This window comes from Buteo buteo, chromosome 8, assembly GCF_964188355.1.
Source record: "Buteo buteo chromosome 8, bButBut1.hap1.1, whole genome shotgun sequence".
NCBI lineage: Eukaryota > Metazoa > Chordata > Aves > Accipitriformes > Accipitridae > Buteo > Buteo buteo.
This window is the reverse complement of record NC_134178.1, coordinates 45,128,113-45,152,249: the sequence shown is the minus strand read 5'-3', so window position 1 is coordinate 45,152,249 and position 24,137 is coordinate 45,128,113. Positions and strand designations below refer to the sequence as shown.

The 24,137-nt window shown below is 42.3% G+C and overlaps 1 protein-coding gene across 9 annotated transcripts in view; it reads right to left on the bottom strand.

Annotated features, from left to right (window-relative positions):
• The window catches only part of ATP6V1A (ATPase H+ transporting V1 subunit A), a 34,196-nt gene extending 10,217 nt beyond the window's left edge, over positions 1-23,979 (bottom strand). For 3 of the 9 annotated variants that reach the window (XM_075034455.1, XM_075034462.1, XM_075034459.1), the window contains exons 1-11: positions 23,789-23,979; positions 10,583-10,677; positions 8,726-8,854; positions 6,964-7,178; positions 6,092-6,229; positions 5,433-5,584; positions 4,426-4,588; positions 3,053-3,161; positions 2,128-2,250; positions 1,925-2,039; positions 753-816 (exon numbers count right to left, since the gene is read on the bottom strand). In XM_075034455.1, the coding sequence (XP_074890556.1) occupies positions 753-816; positions 1,925-2,039; positions 2,128-2,250; positions 3,053-3,161; positions 4,426-4,588; positions 5,433-5,584; positions 6,092-6,229; positions 6,964-7,178; positions 8,726-8,854; positions 10,583-10,664 (1,290 nt within the window). In that variant the 5' untranslated portion in view covers positions 10,665-10,677; positions 23,789-23,979. Of the gene's footprint in view, positions 1-752; positions 817-1,924; positions 2,040-2,127; positions 2,251-3,052; positions 3,162-4,425; positions 4,589-5,432; positions 5,585-6,091; positions 6,230-6,550; positions 6,709-6,963; positions 8,855-10,582; positions 10,678-14,154; positions 14,207-23,010; positions 23,125-23,681; positions 23,748-23,788 lie in introns of those variants that run through there. The other 6 variants (XM_075034456.1, XM_075034458.1, XM_075034457.1 and 3 more) reach the window with 6 other exon arrangements.
• Between the last annotated feature and the right edge of the window lie 158 nt (positions 23,980-24,137).

Below are 24,137 nucleotides of genomic sequence, written 5' to 3'. Positions count from 1 at the left end.
AGATCAACCAGTGTTCCAAATAAAAAACAAACCAAAATAATTGAAGGCAATTAAAAAAAAAAAACAATACAGAAAGCAAGTTTGAGCAAACGCAACATGGCAAAGGGTATCACAAATGAAAGCCTGAGAGAAAAAAAGAAAGCCTTCCTTATGTTAATTTAACTACAGCAGTGACTTTCAAATATACTTCTCAAAAAATGATGCATCTTTTAAGCTGAGTTCAGACTTATTCAGCTTGAGACTCCTCATGGGGGAGAAGTCAGCCATAACAAAGACCATGTCAACACTGGAGTCTAACTGAGTTACATCTAATAAGTCTCCACTTTTCCCAAAACAGGGCTGCAACCAGTTGCAGGACAGTCTTCTCCCAGTCAGCTGCTCTAAGGATTTTTTTTGTGGTTTCAATGCACCTATTAAGATTGGTTCACTTTCCATCTCAGCTGAGAGCAGCCACAGTTGAGTGCAGCTCAATGGGCAGCAATCAGGAAGCACACAGATATTACTGAGCAGTCAGCATTGGAAGGAATTGCTACCTTCGCTCCCTTTTCCAAAGGGATCTCAAACACATCAGTTCAGAGACCATCTCATAAGGTCACCTTTTACACTGTTAGAACATTTTCCAAAGCACCCTACAAAGCTGCCTGTGTCAAATCAAAGCTCTCAGACTCCAGCCACTGGCACAAATGCACTGAGGCACAATCATTTTGAGTCTAACGAAGTGGACAGAAGAGCTGCAACATCGTGGGACGTACCTGAACAATGCCCAGTGTAGCAGATGTGACAGGATCAGAGAAATCACCACCTGGGGGAGAGACGCTGAGCAGGAAGCAATAAGGAGAAGTTATCAGAATTGCTTTCACAGTTTAAACTGAAGTACTGAACATAAGACTGCACAGCTCAGTGATCACAGAAACCAGAAAAGTCAACACGATTTCAAGTAACAGATTGCAAGCTTCCACTGCAGAAAGTGTCTGATGCATACCCACACAAGTGTAACATCAAGTATACCATGAAATATAGTTATATCAGTAATTGATTGACAGTATGAGGGTATGATTTCAGTCACTTTAGTTCCAGGTGGTAACTCCAGCTTAGATTATCAAACCTATTTCAACTGGAACACATTCAGCAAGCGTGCTGATAGGACACCATGAAACACAGTGCAATGGTTACTTTACAGAAAACAATATCCCAATTTGAAATTATTTCAGATATCCACCTATACAATAACCACTTCATTTGGGCTTGACACCTTAATATGTGCCTTTCCCAGAGATTAAAAAAAAAATCTTCCAACCTCAAAAGCACGATGCATTTGTGTACGTATGTTGTGGACAGCAGAACTAAGCAGAGCGAACAATGGACTCTAGGTGTTCTTGCAGATGCTAGGGGCTCGCCTGAAAATGTGTCGGGAGGAAATTCACTTTGCCCACAGTATGATACACAAGTCATAGCCTAGAAGAATGTCTGTGGACCACATGCTTTTCACAGTCCATCACAGCTTGAGATATGCTGTAATTCTACTCTATTTAAGCAAGAGAACCACAATTCCTTATGCCCCCAAGTGTACACACTGCCGCTCTAACTGCCCCTTCTTTCCTGCTCTGAGCATGGTTTGACATACTTTTCACTGACAGCTCTAACGACATTCTTCCCTGAGCCATTTGCTCCAATTGCTGCAAGTGACTGTGATTCCATACTCACAGAACTACCTGTCCACATTCATTCTTTCTGCCCCCACGCACAATTTAGCAGTGGTTCTGGGTGAACAGAGACTAAATATCTACCTACTCATTCACATATTTTTAGTTCTGCAGCTGCACAGAGCAAGAAGACTGTTTTGTCTGAAAAACGGGTACTTTGACATACAAAAACACAGAGGAAAAACTGCAGCCAATGCAAAGCAAAGAAATGCAACACTCACGCTCCAACAATGCTGACACTGCCTTCCCTTTCAGGATTTCCCAGACATTTGACTCTGCCAGCTCGCTCATAGAAAGAGGCTAGACGGGCACCAAGGTAGGCTGGATAACCACTGTCTGCAAACACCAACACACAGAAATTGAGTCAAAGGCTCAGAGTTTAAAGGATTCATTTACAAGACTAGACTGAGAAAAGACTACTCACCAGCTGGCATTTCAGCCAGTCGCCCGGAAATTTCTCTGAGGGCCTCGGCCCATCGGGAAGTAGAGTCTGCCATCATACTGACATGGTAGCCCATGTCCCGGAAATACTCAGACAGGGTGATTCCTAGAACAAAGACAACAGTGTGTTGCAGGATACAGTTCAGAAAGGAATTCTATGCTTGTATGTTGTCACTAAGATGCAAATAAGCCAAATTAAAGTTTACATTTTGATGGAAATAGTCACTGAAAGTTATTCTTTCTTCCCACTAGATCATGTCCTTGCTGCCTTTTTTTTTTTGTTTATTTCTTCTCACCCTCCCCATTTCTGCTTATGAACCACTCTGGCTCATCTTACATTCTCGTGTATTTCTTTGAAGAGACATGGCAACATCACTGATGCTACTCTTTGCCTCACTGAAGCCATGACAAAGCCTCTTGTTACTGTAAAACGCCTCCTTCCCTTTCAAACTACCAGAATACAACAGTGAGAAAAGGTCATGTTTTGTCTTAATTATCTGACAACTTTTCCTAAAAAAGAATTTAAAAAACCCTCTAAGAGGCTGCAAAAGAAAGACTAGCCTGCCAACTCAGAGAGTATTTTTCCTGCCCATCAGGTGGCTGTACTTGTCAGCAAAAAGCTATTTGCAAACAAAAGCTGACATAATTAACACATGGAGAAAAACTACATGAGAGCTGGTGCAGTAAGTTCACCTTATAAGCAAAATTTACTCAATATTTGGAAATTGTAATTATATACAAGCAAGCCAAATTCAATTAAGATACTAGGACTTCATGCAGGCAAGGCCTGGAAGGGTTGACTTCTCAAACTAAGCCGGGTTTTCAGTACTGACCACCTCAGGAACTGAAAATACTAGAGCATGATGGCTTGCCCTACACAGCCTCTTCCAGGCTCCTGTAAATCTTACCAGTATAGATAGAGGCTTCTCTGGCAGCCACAGGCATGTTGGAGGTATTTGCTACCAGAGCTGTTCTCTTCATGATGCTTTCTACCTTGCCATCAACTTCCATTGTTAACTAAAATGCAAGAAAAGAAAAAAGGTAACAGTAGCAAGGTTTTTTAATTTATTTTTTGTTGTATGGTTTTTTTACTGTATTACTTGCCTTGTATCAGGATACTCTCCTCACAGCTACTCTACCAAGAGCAGAGACTAGATTCAAGATTTCAGGATACTATGCTGGTTTGCCTTCCAGCTTGCACACAGCTTAACTCTTTAACATACATGCCTTAGCCTCATCTCATCTTCTGCAACTGGCAAATCTCTACTGATCCCATTCAAACAAGTAATGAGAAATCCACCATATCAAGTAGTACATTATCCTCTCTCAGCTTACTAGGCTGGAAGAGCCAAAAAATCGTAGCCTCCTGTTGTAAGTCCATAAGGAATCAGAGAGCTTTTTTTCCCCATTTACACCGGTCCAAGTTCATCTTTGGCAACTGGACATAAAACCACACACATAAGCCCGGTGAAGCCTCATAAGCACTCGAACAACAGAATGCATATCCTGACATTTGTGCAGAAGTCCACTTACGAATACCCTGGGATTTACCTTTTGCATGGCCACCTCAGCTTGACTTTCTCATCTTGTAATCAATCCAAGCCTTTCACTCCTTATTTCTGACTGTGGAGTTCCAACCTAACAGTTCAGATGATCTGGCTTCTTTCCCATATTTTACAGAAGACTGTGCCTCAACTAATTCACTAACATATAACAACAGGTAGAAGGATTAGTAAACCTGTTGTTTTGGTTTTTTGGGGGGTTGTTTTTGTTTTTGGTTTTGTTTTGTTGTGGGTTTTTTTTGTTTGTTTGTTGTTGTTTTTTTTTAAACAGGCATTTTCTACTTTCTTCAGAAGGTATTCCAAAGCCTAATGTGTCAAACTAATATCTGGTAACTGTTGTGTCACCACCCTGCACCCTGTAAATACAGATGCTGCATTTGGTATGCATGGTTAAGTTCAAAAAGTTGAGAGGCATTACCAGTGAAAGGTAAGCTGCTTATAACTGTGCTAAATTACACCCTGCCATTAATTTTGGCTTTATTTTAAACAAGTTAGAAGGTACACCCAAAAACTAGTACAGATGTTTATTGAGGGGCCACTGAAATCATTCCTGAACAAGTCAGAAGAGATTTCTGCTTCTACAGCCAGAACTTACAGCAGGGAGGCAAGAAGATTATTTCAAGTCACTCTGCCAATATGATATTTTATTCAGTTATAATACCAGTACAATAGCAAGTCTTCCCAAGAAGGTTTAGTCTCCATGAATTCTCCATACTGACCTCAGGGAAATCTCTCAGTACTTCAGACATTTCATTTCCTCGTTCTCCACAGCCTACATAAATGATGACATCACTGTTGGAGTATTTTGAGAGAGACTGTGAGATCACAGTCTTCCCACAACCAAATGCCCCGGGAATCGCTGTTGTACCCCCTTGCACACACCTGAGTAAAGAAAAAGGACTCTGATTTGCAAGGAACTCAAAAACAGCTCTCTCCCATCTCAGAATATGTTTTCCAATAAAACTCCCTAATTAAAAGCAGAGCAACAGGAGTCATATTCAGTGTTCTGGGTGAGAAACACAGAGGTATTTCACTGAACCAAGAGACTGAGGGAATAAACTATCCTTTTCTTCTACTGCCCTTGAAATACATGAGTTATGCTGGTACAACAGCTAGACTTCCAGGCTCGAAACATAGCAGTTTTCACAGCTGGAAGCACCAATGGAATGCAAATGCTAAGAAAAGAACAACTGTACTTAGCTGTGCATTATAAGAATAAGCAGCATGATATTTTAGGACCAAAATTACTGAATTTAGTGTCTTGGAAGTTAGCTGCTTAAATAAGCATTTGGTGTTACAGTTAAGTGCAACAGTTTTCATAAGTGGTGACCCCAAAATCATTGGAAACTATACATCTTAAAAACCATGTAAAGAGATCCTACTTATGTGTTCAAATGGAGATATCAAGCTTGAAAGTTCTAGCCTTTCTGTAGATATGGCATGATTATGTTAAGTTTATGATTGCCCATTCTCTTCTAGATTAATGCACTAGAACTATCTTGTTAAACTTCTCTTCCTTTTTCCACTAGTAGGTTCTCCTGCCAAATACAGAAATATGAGGAATTCAGCTAAGTATTTTTTGAGAATATGCTGTGATACATAATGAAAGCTTGGGGTCTGTTTGCCCTTAAAAAAAAAAAAAAAAAATTTAAGGCCTCCTCCCTCTGCTCCCCCCCTCCCGCCAGTCGAGATTCTTACATACTAGAAAATAAAAGGTAGTACTTACGGGAAGAGGGCATCCAGGACCCGTTGGCCAGTTAATAAAGGATGATTGGCTGGTAACTTCTCAGTAACAGGACGGACTTGACGTACAGGCCAGACCTGGACCATGGTGAACTTCTCCTTCACACCTTCAAACTCCAGCTCTAAGACAACATCCTAACAGACAGCACCAGACATCTGAAGTAAGCAAATAGCCGCGCACTGGACCAGCATGCAAATTCTCATCTCAACTATGCTGCTAGGTCTTTGGTACCAGCACAGATATCTCAGAATCTCAACACACTATCATCCCCTCCCAAGGGGTGGCTCTTTCCCTTATTTACAATGCTACTGGGAAAAAGACGTGCAAGATGAAGCTTCAACTAAAAGTATGCTTTTGAAGAGCAACTGAATTTTACATATTCGTAAGATATTGTAGATCCCCACAGAGGTCAGCAAATATGGCATACTAAAGTGCCATTGAGAAGCCATATACATAGAAAGTAACTGCACAAGATAATCATATAACCCCTGCAGGCAGGGTAGCAGAAGCGATCGTTAACTCAGACATCTTGTCGCATGAAACACTTTCTAGCTGGCATCATGCAGAACAGAAAGAGTACATCAACCTTATGAAACAGACATAGAATGAGTATACCAGCAACTGCTGTTTGGGAGACTTACTGAAGTGTCATAGTTTCCTGGCGGAGCAATGTATGTAACTGTACCCCTGTTCCGTGGGGGCAGCATGATTTTGTGTTTGATAAGGGAGTTTTCATTCACCATACCATAAATATCTCCACCAGTGATGTGGCTGCCAACCTAAAATCAGAACAGGTCTATTAGTCATAAGTGAGAACTCCAGTTTTAAAAACAGAACCGTGACAAAGAACTGCATAAAATAACTATAGATATTAAGTCTAGCACTGTGATTACTCCCTTTATAAATGCATTGTTACAGCACAGTACCCCATTTACATAACTCATTACACTAACAGCAAATTGCTAGCAACACTATCTGGGTTCAGGCGCCTTTCAAGGCTCAGACAGTAGCAATTACTGACTGATGCAAGGAACTTTCCTTGTTTCTTTTATACCTGTCAGCTTAATGTGTTAAGTAGAAAAAGAATAGCATATGCTAACCTGCAGGGTTGGAAAAAAGATGCCGCCAAGGGCTAAAGCGGTGACATTTTCCAGCTCTAAGGCCATCTTCACCATTCACGAAATGCATTCTGCAGTCATTGTTTTTGCTCAGGTGACACCTGCTCCTGCTAATGCTTACTGCAATTCCACCAGCTTCTCTACAGTTTTGCAAACACATTAAAACTTTGCAAGTTTCTCGTATGCAGCAGCAACACACAGTAAGTCACAGAGAGTAAGTTTTGGTGATCCCCATCCAGTCTCATACATTGCTACTGCCTCCTAGCACCCCTGTTCACAAACTTAAATACTGCATTAACCATAGCTCCCAGCAGTCACAGCCTCAGCATTCTGCTCCAGCCCTAAGCTCTGGGGGTTGAGGAGCAAGAAGGGAAAACAGGCTTTTCAGGACCTACCCGCAGATTTTTGGAAGGTGTGAAGTCCCATTTGACATCTCGGCTCAAAGCTGACACATTGACACCTCTAGGGATGTAGATACTTTTGGTCAGAGCGCTGATGTCAGAGAGAGGCCTCTGGATACCATCAAAAATAGATCCCATAATGCCAGGCCCTAGTTCCACTGACAGGGGTTTGCCAGTACGGAGTACAGGATCTCCTACAGAGACACCCGCTAAAGATTTGCTGAGGAAAAGTTCATCCAGAGAAAGGGAAAGAGACAGGGCAGAAGGCATCACATTCACAACATCATACTCTTAAACCACCTTTCTGACTTTAAGGTAATATTTTTATTACTATATTACACATCATCATTTGAGAAGCATGTAGGCTTTATACTAAATTCCAGCTGAAATTACTACAGCCACAAAGTTGCTCATCCTCCAGAGAGGCGAAGTAGGGGTAAATATTCTGCTTTATGATCGTTAGTTTGAGTCAACTATATGGATGAGTTTACTGGAGTGCCAGGCAGCAGGATGACAAAATGTCAGGCATTTCTTAAATCTTCAAACCTGGAAAACAGGTTATGACAATGTTATGAAACCTATAATTTTTCACTTCAGAATTTGTTAGAGAGCACAACTGTTTTGACCTTGAGCCTTGCACAGCCTTTTTGACAGCAGCCTAATTTTAAAGGGAGTTTGTCCAAGACTAGCATTATTTCCCTCCTCTCTGGTATCAGGTTGCCCAGTCTTTGCACTATCTAAGCTCCAAAGATATACAATGGACTCCTCAGCAAAGAGCCAGCATTTTGGCAAAAGAATACTACAATACTGCTAGAATACAAAAGAAACCTCCAAAACCCTATGCATGACTCAAGAGAGTAAATAAAAGTTGACTTCAGAGAGAGAGCTGAAGCGACCTCTCATCAGCGACCGAAGAGTAAACTATACTCAAACTTGTTCCACTTACTGATGGAAGGCCACTAGATATCACAAGGACGATGCCACCTGAAATGATAAATTATTAGGTACAGACAGGAGCTAGTCACCAGTTTACCATCTAGCTCCTCAGGACAAAGCTTTGGGAGCCAGCACAGGCTTCTTCCTAGCCTCTACAGATATGGAGAGCCAACTCTTAAGTTTAAAAGAATATGAGAAAAAAAAAAGAAGGTCTGGCTTCAAGTTTTATAACTTCTTTTCTGACATTCTCTCATATATGTGTAATAGAAAATACATTTTATGTTAACTAGATTTTAGAATACATGGTGCATCCTAGCTGGACCAAGATTCTGTAAGCACACTGCAGAAGCAAAAATGTAATCTATTACATCTGGCAAAACACTCTGCTCAGAAGGCGGCATGCTGCCCACTTTAGATTTCCTATTTAAGTGTTATACAAGCATAGCTTTCAAAAGCAAATAAAAAAAATGCAACAAATACCGCTTGGTAGTTTTGCCATTTATCATTGACATTTGTCAAACAACTTCCTGGAAAAAAAGAGCTGTAATGTTCAAATTAAAATGAACTTAAATTCTAAGGTACACTTTATTTGACTTCCACTTAAAATAAAAAAAGGTTTCCTCAGTACACAACCAAGCAAGGTACAATTTACCTCAAAACCATCAGAATTTACAAAACAAGTGCAAAACAGGTGTCCTGCTGGCACAAGAAGTACCAAGCACTGGTCCCAGTCAGCTTTGTTCATCGTCTTCACCCTAATCACCGCTGTGTTTTGGACTGCGCAGTCTGGCAGGCCCAGAGGTATCAGTGCAAAGGATACATGTTTCTTCGTACACCTGGACAGTTGCCAAATCACCTTCCAGTCGGATAATCTCCCCCACCAGTTCACTGTGGCCTACTCGTACCAGCTCATACATGGCAGCACCCGCCATGTTGCACGCTGTGACCACTGTAAAAGACAGGCACACAGGTGAGTATTTTTCCTATAGCTCAGGAAATTCACTCATCAGAAGTTAATAAGAACTGCTCAGCATAAGCCTGGTATTCATCCAAATCAGAAGCGCATTCTTGATTTCACAAAAGGGATAACTTGGCTACAACAAATCCCGACATTTCTAGTTTAAAAGCCAAAAGAAGAAGTTTCCCTATACTTTTCACACCGTTCCTTTATGCTCAATAAGAGGACACTATCAGAATGTAGTAGTTCACAGACAATTCACACCATAATTTCTCTTATCTGTCTTGACAAATGGCAAATGTTTAGGGTTTTGGAGACACAGTGAACTTTGACAGACAAGTTACATAGGCACTTCTCCCTTTCAGTTAGCTGGGCCACATTCCCATCTGACTAAATTAAAACATACAAGAAAATGGCAAAAGCTCCCTGTGGCTGGGCACCACCATTTTCCAGTCACTCAAAATTCTGTTTACCTTGGTAGCAACTGGATGCTCACATAACAAACTATTTCCACGTACAGATCAAGTCAAGGTGCCTGCTAAAGGCAATACACACCCTCGTGTCTAGAATGGCTGATGCCTACAAAGCTTTTAAGGAAAGATTATTTTGATGTTTCATTTTGTAGCAAAGTGATGTACATCTTAGGGTACTTAAAACAGTCTTCAACTCTTGAAAGTTAATTTACAGCACGCTTTGGGCCTGAAACCTCCTACTGTTTTAAGTTAGATTTCAGCAGGTCATATGTGAGGCCTAGCTGCTTGAGGACAAAATTTATTATGTCTTTTATATTACAATATTAATCTTGCACATAGGGTTCACGTATTTACAGACAAATACATTTTCCACTTCTTAGGAAAGAAAGCTGTATCAGTTTAAAATTGTTTTTAAGTATCACTTCTGCAGTTAAGGAATTGGCAGTTAAAGAACAGGTATTTATTCAGGTAGACACGAGCCAAGGGAGTTTCTTATTCATCAGATAAGCTGCAATAACAAAATTACATGCCATTTTTCTGTTCTCACATTCCCGTCCTTTCCTTCACCTCTTGAAGAGAATGCAGGAGGACGCAGAAAAGCGAGTAGAGTCTGCACGTATTCAAAAGCTGTTACCATCAGAGCCTAAAGAAACTATTTAAGCTGATAAAGAAGGAGGGAGAGTCCTCTTTTTCCCAGCTGCAATACCACTATGCTCTGCCACCTTCCCTGACCCTTGCAGCTCCTTGCCGAGCTCCTCCAGTCCATGGTGCAGTAACACAGAACGGCTTGACACTGGCAGGGGACTGAGTATTCTGGAGAGCACAGGGTCAAATTGCATTTCAGTGAGAATGGACTATGCATCTCACACCCTTTTAGAGAAGCTTAATACACTGGGCCTGCAGATTTCTGACCAAGTGGCTTTATCTCATCCAGAAAGCTTACTGCCTTTTGTTTTTATTATTATTTTTATTATTATTATTCAGCCTGCTTCTGCTCATTACATCTTTAAGCAAGATTAATTAGTAATAACACCTTGTTAGTATATTTCTTGATATTTTATCAGACTATAAGTCACTGATCTTTCTTTCAAAGCCCTCCCTGCCCCCCCCAAAAAAAGAAAGAGAAAAAGCCGCACCCAGAGCTCTACTATATTTCTCCACTTCCAAGTTCACTTCCAAATGAACAAGATTAACAAGACACTAGATGAAACAGAACCTATGATTTCCTTTACAAAATAATACCTACCAGGTCCCGAGACTCCATGGACATAGCCAACAAAAGCCTCTCTGTCCTCATCACGGATTTTGGGTAGCTTGGAGAAGTCCATTTTGCCTGCTCAACTGTACAGAGGGAAAAAAAGAGTCAGTCCTGAAGAATACATATATGCAATAAGTTCCTCCTTTTCTTCCCCTCTGCTCTCATGTTTCCAGTTAGAAAGAATCCTGAACTGAAGAATTCTGAACTCATATAGCCTGAAGCACCGTAACAACACTGATTTGAAAGCTATAAAAAGTTAAAAAGTAACTCATTTAAACAAACAAGAGGACTAACATCCCCCATTGCAGAAACACAGGGGTGGAACATCACTCCCTAATACGCTCCACAAAACACCGAGTGAAACAGTTACACTCCAAAAGTAACACCACTGGACTGTTTTCAAGCCCAGTAACAGCATATTTAAACAATGGAGAATCTCGTCTGTCTTCCACATCTCATCTACCCTCCTTCAAAACATGGAGTTCTCCATGACTCTGAGTGAGCAAGAGAATGTTCTGGGGCTGCTTTACTGCCACCAGTCTCTAAAAAGCAATACTACAAATACTAATTGTGAAAATTCTGTTTTTGCAGTCTTAGGCTGCTGCATCAGACTGTTCAGAGGAGGAAACACATTTTCACAAACACCAGCACACAAACACACGAGTCCTTTCTATATGCCTCACAGCTAGGTATTACACAGCCTTTGCTCTCAGTGAAACGCATGGAGCATTACAGAAGAATTGTGCTGAATAATGGCCAAAACCCCCAACTTGCAGCAGTTAGACTGACATCTCTTGCCAGTTACTGTTTGGACAATCTAAACCGGCACAGGAGAAGCTGTTTTAGAAACAGACCTCCATCCATGTTTGTCCTGTAATCGATAGTTGGGCTGTCCTGCTTCGGGTGCCGATAAGAATATTTAATGGTTTTGCTTTGTCAGCCCTTATCACGCTTTACGTTACCTTGGAAACTGATTAGCATTAGAGAACCATAAGGCAACTCTCCACCCATTTCTACTGTATTGACACATTTACAATACAGCACTGCTGAAACGTGCCGTATGGCAGCCCCAGCATACAATGCTCTCTGTGTATCAACAGGGCCTATCCAGAAAAAGCCCATAGTTTGGTGACGTGAACTGTGCAAGGCACCTGTTGACACTCACAGTCTTTACGAGAAGCTTAACCTAACTCGGCATCCTCTGCAATGCTGCCAATACAGAAGCACACTCAGTCTTGAAAATCTGCCCCGTGTACAATGAGGAAGACAACTACATTACTGTCCCTTCCACCATCATTAAAGGATGCTCTGCTGCCTGTTCTTCAGGAGCAGTAGGTAGCTGACATCTGCTATTCTTAAAATCTTATGACTGTTTTCCAGCTTTTTAATACTATACTACAAGTCCTCTGCCCCTCAGCCTCTTTACCAATCTAAATGTTTTAAATTAGTGGCTCTGCTCTATAAGAAAAGGATCTCCAGCGATTCCAAACTCCTATTCATCCTGAAGGAATAGCTTCTTCCGGACTCCATGTCTTGCTGGCGTGGATTGTGTAACATGGCTACCATTGCTTCATTTCACAACAGCCACCCCAACAGTTGCTCGTGACTCAGTCATCACCAGCCTGGAACGGAACTGCTAACTGCTCTTGAGCTCAAAGGCTAAGTCAGATATCTGTTAGATCCCTCTACTCTCCATAATGATAGTTTTTCATCTAAGCTGTGTGTTGTTTAGGCCCAGAAGACAATTTTAATTTCAGTGCTTATTTCTCAAAAGTCTCCTCTGGCAAATGGCAGAGGGGAGGTCCTCGCAAAGCAATCTGCAGTTCCTGAGCAGCTGCTAAGAGCTGGTTCTGATCAGACAAACATAACTACCTCATCCTTTTTGGTTTTAACAATTAAAACATTGCAAAACCCAAGCACAATTACTGTTCATACTGAAAAAAGCAGTCGGTCTTCTAAATCCACCCAGAACTTTTACTTCAACATACCATATAGAACAATCTCTAGAGTCTACTACCAAAATCTTCTGTAGAAGCACAATAAAGAGTTAAACCAAATTCTCATAACTGAATTAGTAGCGCTGTTTGGCAATTAGACAGCACAGGGTCCCATACGAAAGACTCAATTCACAAAGGCAAGGAAAAGCAGGAAGAACACTGGCCAGTTGCAATTTAAATTCACTTTTCTTCATATCCAAAACCTGCAGGTCAGCTGACAGCCGCCTGAAGCGACTGTTTATCTTTTAGGGAGGCAAATAAGAACCTCAGAACAGTCATTCTGCAGTTAAAATGGCAACATCCTGACACCCAGCACCTGCCTCCCCTGTTCCTGTGGCTGCTCTGCTCTCTCTCTCTTCCCACAGCCACCTTCCCAAATTACTGGGCAAGCCAACTAAAAGAGAAGGGGATTCCTCTGCTAGACCACCTAGTGACACACCAATAAGCCCTGTCTTTGTCCTGATCTTTAGCATCTGCACCACTTGCTTTTAAATACATACCTATTAACTATTCCAAGTGTAAAAAACATGGTGAATTCTCCCTCACCTTTCTTTTATCCACCTCCTACATACCTCCAAAGTACATACAGTCTAAAAAGCCAGCGCTCACCCAGCCAAGCTGACCTCTTTTTTAAGGGGCTACATGTCTTTTAACATGGAATACAAATTTAGGAAAAAAAATGCTGTTATTTATCTCTGCATAGTTGCCTCGTGCTTGTGTATTGGCACTACAGATTTTCCCTTTTATATGGAAAAGTCCTTGAGGACAGAAATGTTGCCTTACGTACCTACACTGTTAAATGTTTTCATTGTTAGATAAAATGAAATTCCCTAAAGCACATCAGGATTTGCTAAACATAACATCTTGTGTGTACAGGCAGCATGTACTTACCCCAGAAGCCATGGTAGCTAGCCATTTTAGAAACCTACTGAGCTCCTATAGCCTTCCAGAGGCCTCTTGCTAACACAGGATATTAGGCACTAGATGCAATCCACTCCTACAAAAGTCCACTAGCACACCCTACACAGGATATTAACTTAATTTTAATTCCCTTATGAGCAAAGATGCATCTTGTATCCTTTACAACTTACATGCAGGAATCCTCCTCGTCTTTAAACAGTTCACCAATTGATTTTAAACCTGCTTTTAAGCTCTAACATGGTCATATTCTGCCTAACAGTGCCAGAAATCAAAATATTACTTGCTGCAGAACCATCTCTGACTGAAAGGTGATTTATTAAAGTAATTTTATAGTCATAACTAAACAGGAAAGCGCCAATGACCTCAGTTTTCTATCTTGGTTTCTCCCCAGCACAGCAATTTGGCTACACAGTAACCCCAAAAATGTAACTGTCCTGCTCTCAATGCTGGAAAAACCTGTTTTCTATTACAGTTCCTTGGTTTTCCTTCAAACATTTGATCAGACCCAGAATTTACACGATGAACTGCCTTACCACAAAGGTATCTTCAAAATTAAGACTCCAGTGAGATTTTTAGAAGGAGCCTTCTTGCAGCAAGGAAGAAAATCCATGACTATTTTATCATATAAACACAGATTCTTACCTTATTTTGCAGAAACAGGGAGTAACAAAAATCCACAGGCCCAGTGAAGCAAAGCCAGAATTCAGCAGTTAAGCACCACCACTTACAAAATAATTGTCCTTCTAGTGCCCCTACACAGAGGGATGAGAAAGCCTGCTGCAGAGGGGAAAGAAATTTCTGACACACAGCAGAGGCATAACCACCTGACTTGATGAGTCATCAGTCTGTCTCTCTCCCACTAGCACCGAGGAATGCCGCAATAGCAAATCAAGCTACCTAGAGCCCAGCTGAACTCCCATCTGTGCCCTCCTCACCACACAGGACTGAGCAGAAGAAATTAAAAGCAGCATTCAGCTCTCGCATTAAGGGCCTCCTACGAAACCAATAATCCCAATGTCCCAAGTGGTACGTACTACCACATAAAAATCCTTGAAAGGGAGATGCATGCTTTCTGCTGGAATCCGTTTACCTACCAGTCCTCCAGTGTAATCTATCCATGTCAGTGCATGCTCTGTTCTGGAAGAGCTTAACAGAACAACCATTTAAAAACAGACTGCACAGGGAGGCACTGAAGACACCATAATACTAATTGCTTGAGTATGTAGAACAGGTATTGATTCTTGTCACACTAGAGAGTCTTGCGGGGTTTACTTCTGCTGAAACAAGAACCCTTTCCCCTAGTTAGCAGAGGCATTGATGCAACTGCACAACATCCAACACCTTAGCGAAGCAGACTGATGTGCCACCTTGAATGACAGCTGCTAGAATCTGTTGTTGAAGATCGACAGGCACTGACGTTGTCCTTTATGTTGTACAGAAGACAAGCAGCTATGCAGTCTCTCCCCCAAAAAGCTGCATGAGTTGAAGAGTTCCCTGCAGCCTTCACAAGTTCTCAAGACTATCTTTGCAAGTTCTAGGATTAGCAACACATCAAATTGGCACAAAAGCTTAAATATGCTAACCAAAATTGTAGTAAGTAGCACAAGACCAGCAATTCAGAAGCAAGCAGCATTACATAAGTCACCAGTGCTAGGATTCATTCTGCTGGAGTAGCTTTGAACTAAGTTCATAGATTTTACTATATCTGAAACAGACTCACATGTTTTGACTTCCTAGGGTAGAAAAATGGAGTCAGAATATAAGCCCTTACATTTGATATCCAGGAAACAGGCATATACACTAAAATGTAGCCAAAGTTTTCCAAAGAAAATCCCTCCTCCTCCTCTTAGTAAAAACCTAGAGGCTACAGGATAGTAAAGATCACAACCCACACTGGGCAATCAGCTTAGGGTCACATTTAAGTCATGCTTTAGAATCAAGACTGCCAACATTTACTACGTTCACCTGAGCAGACCTTGGTACAGTGCATAAATCCCAGTGTCCAGTTGTATGAGGATGAGTTGCAAGGCCCTCGTAAATAACGGATAATCACAGCCATAGATTTCCTGTAACTTGGTCAGTTTACACTTCCCCTTCCAACAGATGATATTTTTAAGAGGAAGTATTAAAAAAAAAAAAAATACAGTGCCTAAGTTACTAGACAAATGCAGAAGTTCGGCAGCATTTCTGCATCCGGAATTCAGGATATTGTCCCAGAAGAAACAGCACGCCCAGAACTCTAACACAGGTCACTTGGAAGGGAAGCCAAATAGTATTCTCAGGAAATCCGCTCCTTCATACTATGCAGAGTTATAATTTTACTATAACACAGCAGGGCAGATTTCCCAGTCACCAAACAGAACTGCTGAGGTTGGAAGGCACCTCTGGAAATCGCTGAGTTCCAATGCCCTGCTCAAAGCAAGCTAGAGCAGGTTGCTCAGGACCATGTCCAGCTGGGTTTTGACTACCTCCAAGGAGGAAGACTCCCCAGCTCTCTGGGCAACCTGTGCCAGTGTTCAGACACCCTTTCAGTAAAAGGTGTTTTCTTATGTTTAAAGGGAATTCCCTGTATTTCAGTTTGTGCCCTTTGTTTCTTGTTACTTCAGCAGATACCACTGAGAAGAGTCTGGCTCCATCCTCTTTGCTCCCTCTCATTAGGTATTTATATACTTTACAATAAGATTCTCAGAGCCCTCTCTTCCTGAGGCTACATAATCCCAGCTCTCTCATCCTCTCCTCATATCTCCAAACCCTTAACAGTCTTTGTAGCCCTTTTCTGGATACACTCCATTAAGTCATGTCTTCCTTCTACTGGGGAACCCACAACCAGACATGGCACTCCAGATGTGGTTTCCCCAGAGCTTAACTGAGGGGAAAAAACACCTCCCCGAACCTGCTGGCAGCATTCTTCCAAATGCAGGCCAGAATAGTGCTGGCTGCCTTTGCCACAAGGACACGTTGCCAGCTCATGTTCAACTTGGTGTCCACCAGGACCTCTAGTCCTTTTCAGCAAAGCCACTTTACAGTCAGTCAGTCCCCAGCCTGCATCAGGGTACATGGTTATTTGTCCCCAGGTGCAGGACTTGGCATTTCCCTTTGTTGAACTTCATGAGATTCCTGTCAGCCTATTTTTCCAGTCTGTTGAGATCCCTCTGCACAGCAGCACAGCCCTCTGTTATATCAAACACCTTCCAACTTCGTATTATCTGCACACTGAGGAAACCAAGCAGGAACCGCCTCCTGTGCTCAATACAATGATATGGCTTAAGTCTTCTTCTCACACAGACATCAAGCAGCTAACTGTACCAACTTTCTTGCCATAAGCTCTGAGCTAGAAGTATCATTGTTTTGAGAAACAGGGACATTCTTCCGTTTAATTATTCATTCAACTCCAGTTGCCACAGGGCACTTTGAGTCCACCCCTGCTCTCGATAGGCCTGGAATCTGCTTAAGTGATGCTCAGCTACATCCTGTGGATCCATCTGCAACAATCCAGGACAGTGCATCCTTCACACAACTTGTCTCTCGGGTACTATAAAGCCCCTTCCTCTCACGTGAGGCTTGCTACTCAGCACATGTACAGGGAAATCCAGGTATATTCAAGAGAAAAGATAAGAAATAGAATTATGCTGCCCCTGTTAGCACAGCACACAACAGCTACAAAGTGAGACTGTGCAACATGGCAATTCATGAAGCCTATCACAAGCTCCTACTGCCTTCTTCCTCAAAACAGATGGAGGACTTACCTATGGATATGCCAATACATACGAGCCTGATACTTCAAGCACACATCGTGCCTTGCACACAAGCTAAACATATTTATATTTAATACATATATACAGCATAAGAGACTCTCCCCTACCACAAAGATGGGGTATGAAGTCTGTTCATGCAAGAAGGACCACCACCACAAAATATTATTCAAGCACCCAAGCTTTTATTCCAAAGCTTGGGAGATTCCTTCAGTTAGCCCAGAACAGGACCAGAAAAAAGTTGTGTCTGAACATTACTGAGAAGTTAGCAGCAGTGCTAAAACTAGGTAGAAAGGCTGGCAAGGCATTCATTGCATAACTGCTTTGACCCACTGAATATTTGATCAGCTTAGTAGATAACCGGCCTTTTGACTTCAAACGCAGTTGTCACACTATATCTAAAACTGATAAAGATCCTAGTTTTATCAATTAAAATACTCCTGTCACTAGAGAAAACCACATTGTTCATGTGAAAAAAAATCTTCATCAGCTGACTGGTACATGCTACAGAGTTTTCCATAATAGGGTTTTTTTACACCAATTCTTTCCTCTCGGCCCAGAAGGCTTCTCCAGAGGAGCTCTAGAGGTGGAAATGGATGAGCCTCCCCTTATTTCTTACTTGCTACACTGCTTCACAAGTTTCCTGCTGCGAAAAATCTGACAATCCTTTCAGCCCGCTACACATCCTGCCCCTTCTTTGGCTTGATAGACTTTCACACAAAAGAATGATCTAATGCAACCGAGATCCAAGCCATAACACAGTATATTAATACAATATTCATTTCTGTGTCCCACAGCAGCCTTCCTTTCTTATCCTGATCCTGTTGTCTAGCTGCTAGGGCTGAAAAGTTCTGCAGCCATCTGCTTTGTACAATGCTCAGTCATTTCCTCTGGATGAGCAACATTTTCATTAACCTCACCAACAGTACCGCAAAGCTAAAATCCACCCTTGCTTTTATTACATAAAAGTCACTCTACTTTCAGGTGTATTTGGCATCATTACTTGAAATACTTCTTGTTGCTCTAACCTTCAAGATGACAAACATCAAAATGAGACGAATGCAAAGCTGTAAGCAATTATAGCAGCAAACTTTACTACAGTTCAGTAGAGTCACTTCTGAATAGTTGAAGACTCTTACCTCAACAGACAAAAGGCGTGCAATTTCATAAAACAACTATCACTAGATTTGTAAGTCAAGCTCAGTTTTACATGCAGAAAAGTATTAGTAATTTGGGCTCATTAAAACACATCAGCTCCTCTACTAGCCTCACCACTGCCTAATCCCTTGTCCCTAAAGGTAATAGCTAAAATACTGAGCACAAGTTTAGAATAAGCATTTCATCATCACACTTAACTTTTCAGAGCAGTCTTGAAAGCTGGGATATTATAGAATCTTCAGTTTATTATGTGAGGTATTTGACAGCTGTTTTGAAGAGCTGAACCAGGGGTAAGTCTGCATGAAAGTCTTTGAGAAAGATCTAATGCCCCTAGCAGACAGAAGTACTCTTTTACAGCACTTTGGTATAATGAAACACCTGGTTGGAATCACAACACACATATTGGCATTGGATTCCAGTAAAAGGAAATTAAGTTCAGGTTGACTTTTGCTATAATGGAAAACTTCATCTTTACATTTTAAAGCAAGTTAAGCCACACTTGGAGATTTTATGTTCAATTACCTGAAATATTTACAGCTTCTTTAGAATACCCAGAGCCCCTCCAACATATTAAATTTTAACATTGTTTAAACTACATATTGCGGTGGTTGTCTGAATATCTACCAGGTGATGCAAATTTATCTCATGATAACAAAACCCTCAAGATTTCAAGGATCTAGAGGAAACTCACATAATAGAATTGCCTTTTTAGAAGTCCTTACCAATGTTACCTGCATTTAGCCAGAAATACCATTTCAGTTTTTTTTCTGAAGAGCTGCTTTTTAAAGTATTACTTTCATAGTGAGAAACAAAATAATGATACAGTGTACTAATGAGAAGGACCAAACGTTTGTCCCACTAACTGAACTTCTTGGAAGATGCAGTTTCTTTCCTAGCATACGCAAGTCATTCTTCAAGCTCCTAAAGGAAACTTGCATACCTGAAAGCTTTTGTCCAGCTGTAATAACCTATTCTAATAAAGGCACCGCATTCTCTCTATAAAGCCAATACCTTTTTCCCATAACCTTTCTATCCCTCATCACACCCGACCATCCCAACAACAACAGGACCGCTCTCCATGCTTAGGGCACAGAATGCAGACCAGCAGCTTAGACATTCAGACCACCTATCTTTTACATAGCCTTAAACAACAGTAAACCACTCCAGTAAAGGAGCATAGTTTATAGCATCCTAAAGATGGGACAGAGCATGGAGAACACTGCATCTTCAACTCTGCAAATTTCAGCATTTTTCTTGGGGTGCCATAGAATCTTAGAATGGTTTGGGTTGGAAGGGACCTTAAAGATCATCTAGTTCCAACTCCCCTGCCATGGGCAGGGACACCTTCCACCAGACCAGGCTGCTCAAAGCCCCATCCGACCTGGCCTTGAAGGCTTCCAGGGATGAGGCATCCACAACCTCTTCAGGCAACCTGTTCTAGTGCCTTTTCTGCCATCTGGCAGAAAGAGTTAGTTGGTCAGCTGAAACTTACCAGCACACCAACATTTTAACTTGGACATGAGAATCTTTACAATATGAGCGCTCTTCAACGTATTAAGGAGGACAAAGAGAAGACTTCCTCATTACAGAGATACCCTCTAGGAACACCGCTTCTCTCTTAAGCGTTTGCATCTGCAATGGGTCTATTTTCGGCAGACATTTTAGTTCATTTAACTGTTCGGCAGTATGAGTCTCGCTTAACTGGGGTAGCAATGGTCTTCAAAATTGTTCTTCTCAGGATTAAACAGATGTCAGACAGCTAATGCAGAAAGCCCAGCGCTATAAAAACACGGCCATGATGGCAGCTTCCCATACTAGTTTTAGTACTTTCTGATTACTTCTGATTTGAACATTTTAAAACACCCGCAACGGACTCTCCCAAATGCTGCAAACTATGACAAAATTAAAGAACTGTCAACAGGCACCATGCACATATTAGATCACTGTCAGACAAACTATTTCTGACGAGAGTGAGCAGTGACACTGAAATTTACTGTTACACAAGCTCAGAGGAGTAATCAAGCTGATGAACCAAGAAAATAAGTTCAGCAGCTAAAACTGATCTTCATCTGCCATTTGGTTAAGTGATAGTCATTGTCTGTTAGACTAGGACTTTCAGGATTTATCCATATACATCGCACTGGTTTTCAGAGTAAGCATATCATTTCAGTAAAGACAGACCTTATAAGGCAAAGTTTGTTACAGCAGCTGTATAATATATGCAAGTCTAAAAAGCTAGCAGCAAATGGTCAATCCTTCTAAAAAGTGGGGGCATTTAACTTGAGAATTTGACAAAAAACAGGAGAAGTAAATGCATAGATGAAAAAAAGTAACCAAACCAAAAATATTTATTTGATTGTAGAACTTACTGCCATGAGATATGACCAAACCCAAGAATTTAATATAAGCTTAGCTGCCCACTTTCAAAAGGGAGGAGGGAGCAAACACAAAAAGAACAAAAAAACCTTTTCAGAACATAAAAGAAGGTACAACAACGACAACCAGAAGATCCAGTCTAAGCCAGCTTTGCATGTTGGACCTTTAGGTGATTACCGGCTTAATCTGTACAGGAACAAAAGGTTGAAAAGTTTAGATTCATTCCACTTCCTCTGCTGGAGCAGGCCCCCATTTCTCTCTGCCCAGCTGGAAGGCTAAAGAAATCACGTTTTAAGATGATGAGTAAGACTGAACGAGCATGATATTCCAGTTGACTACATCGTCTGTTTTCCTTGGTACAGTTCCCGTCTAAAGAAAATCATGTGGATACCATTGTTCAACAATACCTCAATATTTCCAAGTCTAAAATCCCCCACTTTTCTTTGTAACCAATGATACAAGTATTGAGGAAATAAAATCTGTTTCAGCTCTAGGCAATGTAGCGTTGGGTTGTTGTGTGTAGTTTTTTGGTTTGTTAGGGGGTGGGGGGGGTGGGGGGGGGGGTGGGTTGGTTGTTTGTTTTAAACTGGAGAGAGAAAGAAAAAGAGGGACTATTACTTGACCAGCAATAGCATGCAGCATTTTAAGGTCAACACCAAAGTAACCAAAGACATCAACTAGATTTTCCTGTAAACCTTTTACTCTTTTTAAAGCAGTAATTAGGAATACAGCCTTAGCTCACAAACAAGCAACTTAAAAGCATAAGGGAAAAATGTTGGTAGGAATTTTCAGGGCTCAGGAACTCAGAAAGACAGTATTATGGTATCAAAACACAAGAGGTGAAGTGTAGTGCCTCTAAACATATCTCCAGGGGAATCACCTAGTAACCTGCTGGTCTGTAGTGGCTTTGGATGACAATATGTAATACCAGTACCCATGTGTGTCTAAAAGACAAACGGACAAAGTCATACTCGGGGGAAAAATTTAGAAGACAGAAGCACGCTGAAGCCTGCAGACTTTGTAAGTCAGGATTAATGAGGTATACAACAGCTAATATATACTAAGATCCAGATAAAAGCTAAGTTTAAGCCACGTTGTATAGCAATTAAGTAATGCTAATCATTCATGGTTGAACTTTAATATTAGCATTATCTGTAGAAAATAGTTCTTGATTTGGAAAATGGAAAGGCTGCATTTACAGGAAACAGAGATCTTGTGTTACTATTGCAACACAAGACTTCAAGCTCCATTTGAACAGTCAGCTGATGCCAGCAGTAAGTTTCCAGCGTTGTCTTAATTTCTCCTTCCCCATCCTCTCAAGTTGATGCCCATGGTGGTTTATCATTTTTGAATGCCACGCTTTGTCCCCTGGTTATAGAATTAATACTATTTTTTTCCCCAGATAAGAGAGTAAAACTGCTTTCAAGAAGACTTGACATAAAAAACTGACAAGGACAGCAAAAATAATCTGCGATATTTTTGGTAATTCAAGGACCCATAGACACTGATCTCACTTCACACATACTTAAGCAGAAAATAATAAAACGTAGATACTACTGAATATTTATGCTTGCTGCTCATTGAAAAGGCCCTTGAAAGTACCGTACAGAGAAGCCAAACGTTCAGCTGCTGCAGACGTGCAGAGTGCCAAAGTCAGCACAAATACAGCAACTTACAATATATTGAGGATCTGCCTCTGTTATTCAAACTTCCATTTGCAAATGCCAACCTACACTTAGCACGTTCTCGCAGAAATGCTACGGGTGGGCTAATAAACCACCTTTAGCAGGCTGTCAGCAGGTTTTCCTCCTTTTCCATCCCCTCTCCACTTCATCAAGTGGTATTAGCATTTGAAATACCATGCCAGGTCAAGTAGCCAGTGTACTCTGCTGAAGTATTGCATTACAAGGAATAAAACTATCACCGAATTGCTTTTATTCCTGGCTGGAGTACAAATTCTCTGAGGGAAGCTAGTAAAATCTTAGGAAGAAATCACTTTAAGCAACTGCGTTGAATGGATAGATCTTGACACATACGTGCCATATACTCCAATATCACAGCTACCTGTAACATGTACAATATCGTCCAGAGCCCAGTCACGTAAAGTTTCTTTCTTGCCTTTTAAGTGAATTCTATGTGCGACGTTCAGAACGCCTCATCTAAATCAGGATTTTGTCACTAGCTACAGGAATAGGAAACACATTTGATATACCATCAGTATTTTCAGCTGCAAAACAACCGGTGAGCCCTTTTAGTAAGGAAGGGTTGCGGTCAGAAGCCAGTAGCAGCATTCCTGTTCCAGACTTGCTGCTTGCTCACTGCAGGGCTACAGTCAAAGCACAGAAAGGTTCAGTTCCACCCACCCAAGATGGTGGGGTGACCCGGCAGAAAAACCCGGCCACTGTCACCGCTTCTCTTGATAAGGGATTCTGGCTTACACCACCACCACCACCCCCGGTTGGATGCCTTACTGGGCACCTTTCAGCACGTTTCTTAATCGGGAAAACCCTACTCGCGGTGGGGGGCTGCTTTGCTTTCCAGACCTTTTCCCTCTGGGAAAGATGACCGGGAAAAGGAGGGCCGCCCCCAGCGGGCTCTCCCGTGAGGAAACGGCTCCCTACGGACAACGCCCGCAGCGCTGCGCTTGACTCGCTTCGGTCGGAACCGAAAAGGCGGCAGGTTGGGCCCGACACCCGGCTCCGGTATCGCCCCCCCCCCCCCCAAGAGCCGGAGGGGCTCCATGAGGCGGGAACGGCCGTTGGGGGCTGCGCGCGCTCCCTCAGAGAGCGGCTCCGTGAGGAGACCGCCGCCTCTGGCGGGCGGGTAACGGCCCGGGGCGGGGGGGGGGGGAAGGGGGTACACACGGACACGATCGCGACCCACCGGGTGGAGAAGAAAAAGCAGCTCCCGGGAGCTGTGCCTCGGGAGGAGAGGGGAAGGAGCGGAGCAGGGCTGGGGGAGAGGAGAGGGGACGGGACGAAACGCCTCACCTGCGGCCGGCGCACCCCAAGTCCCTTCTCCCTCCTCCGGCAGCACCCGGATCAGCTGATACCGGCCACCCTCGCGCGCATGCGCAGCTACAGGCTCCCACCCGGAAAACGCCCAGCAGCGGCGAAGCCGGCGTCTTTCCGCGCTTAAGTTCCGGGCGGAGCTTTACCCCCCACCCCCACAGACTCCACCACCACCACCTTTAGGTGCGGGTCGAAGCCGAGCCGGGCAGAAGATTGGCCGCCCGGTAGCACGTGATGTGGGTGGTCCCCGCCTCTTTCCCCTGGCGCCGCCTTTCCCTCCAGTCACGCTAAGGGGAGGGGCGGGGCGCGTGCGCGGCGCCGGGCGGGA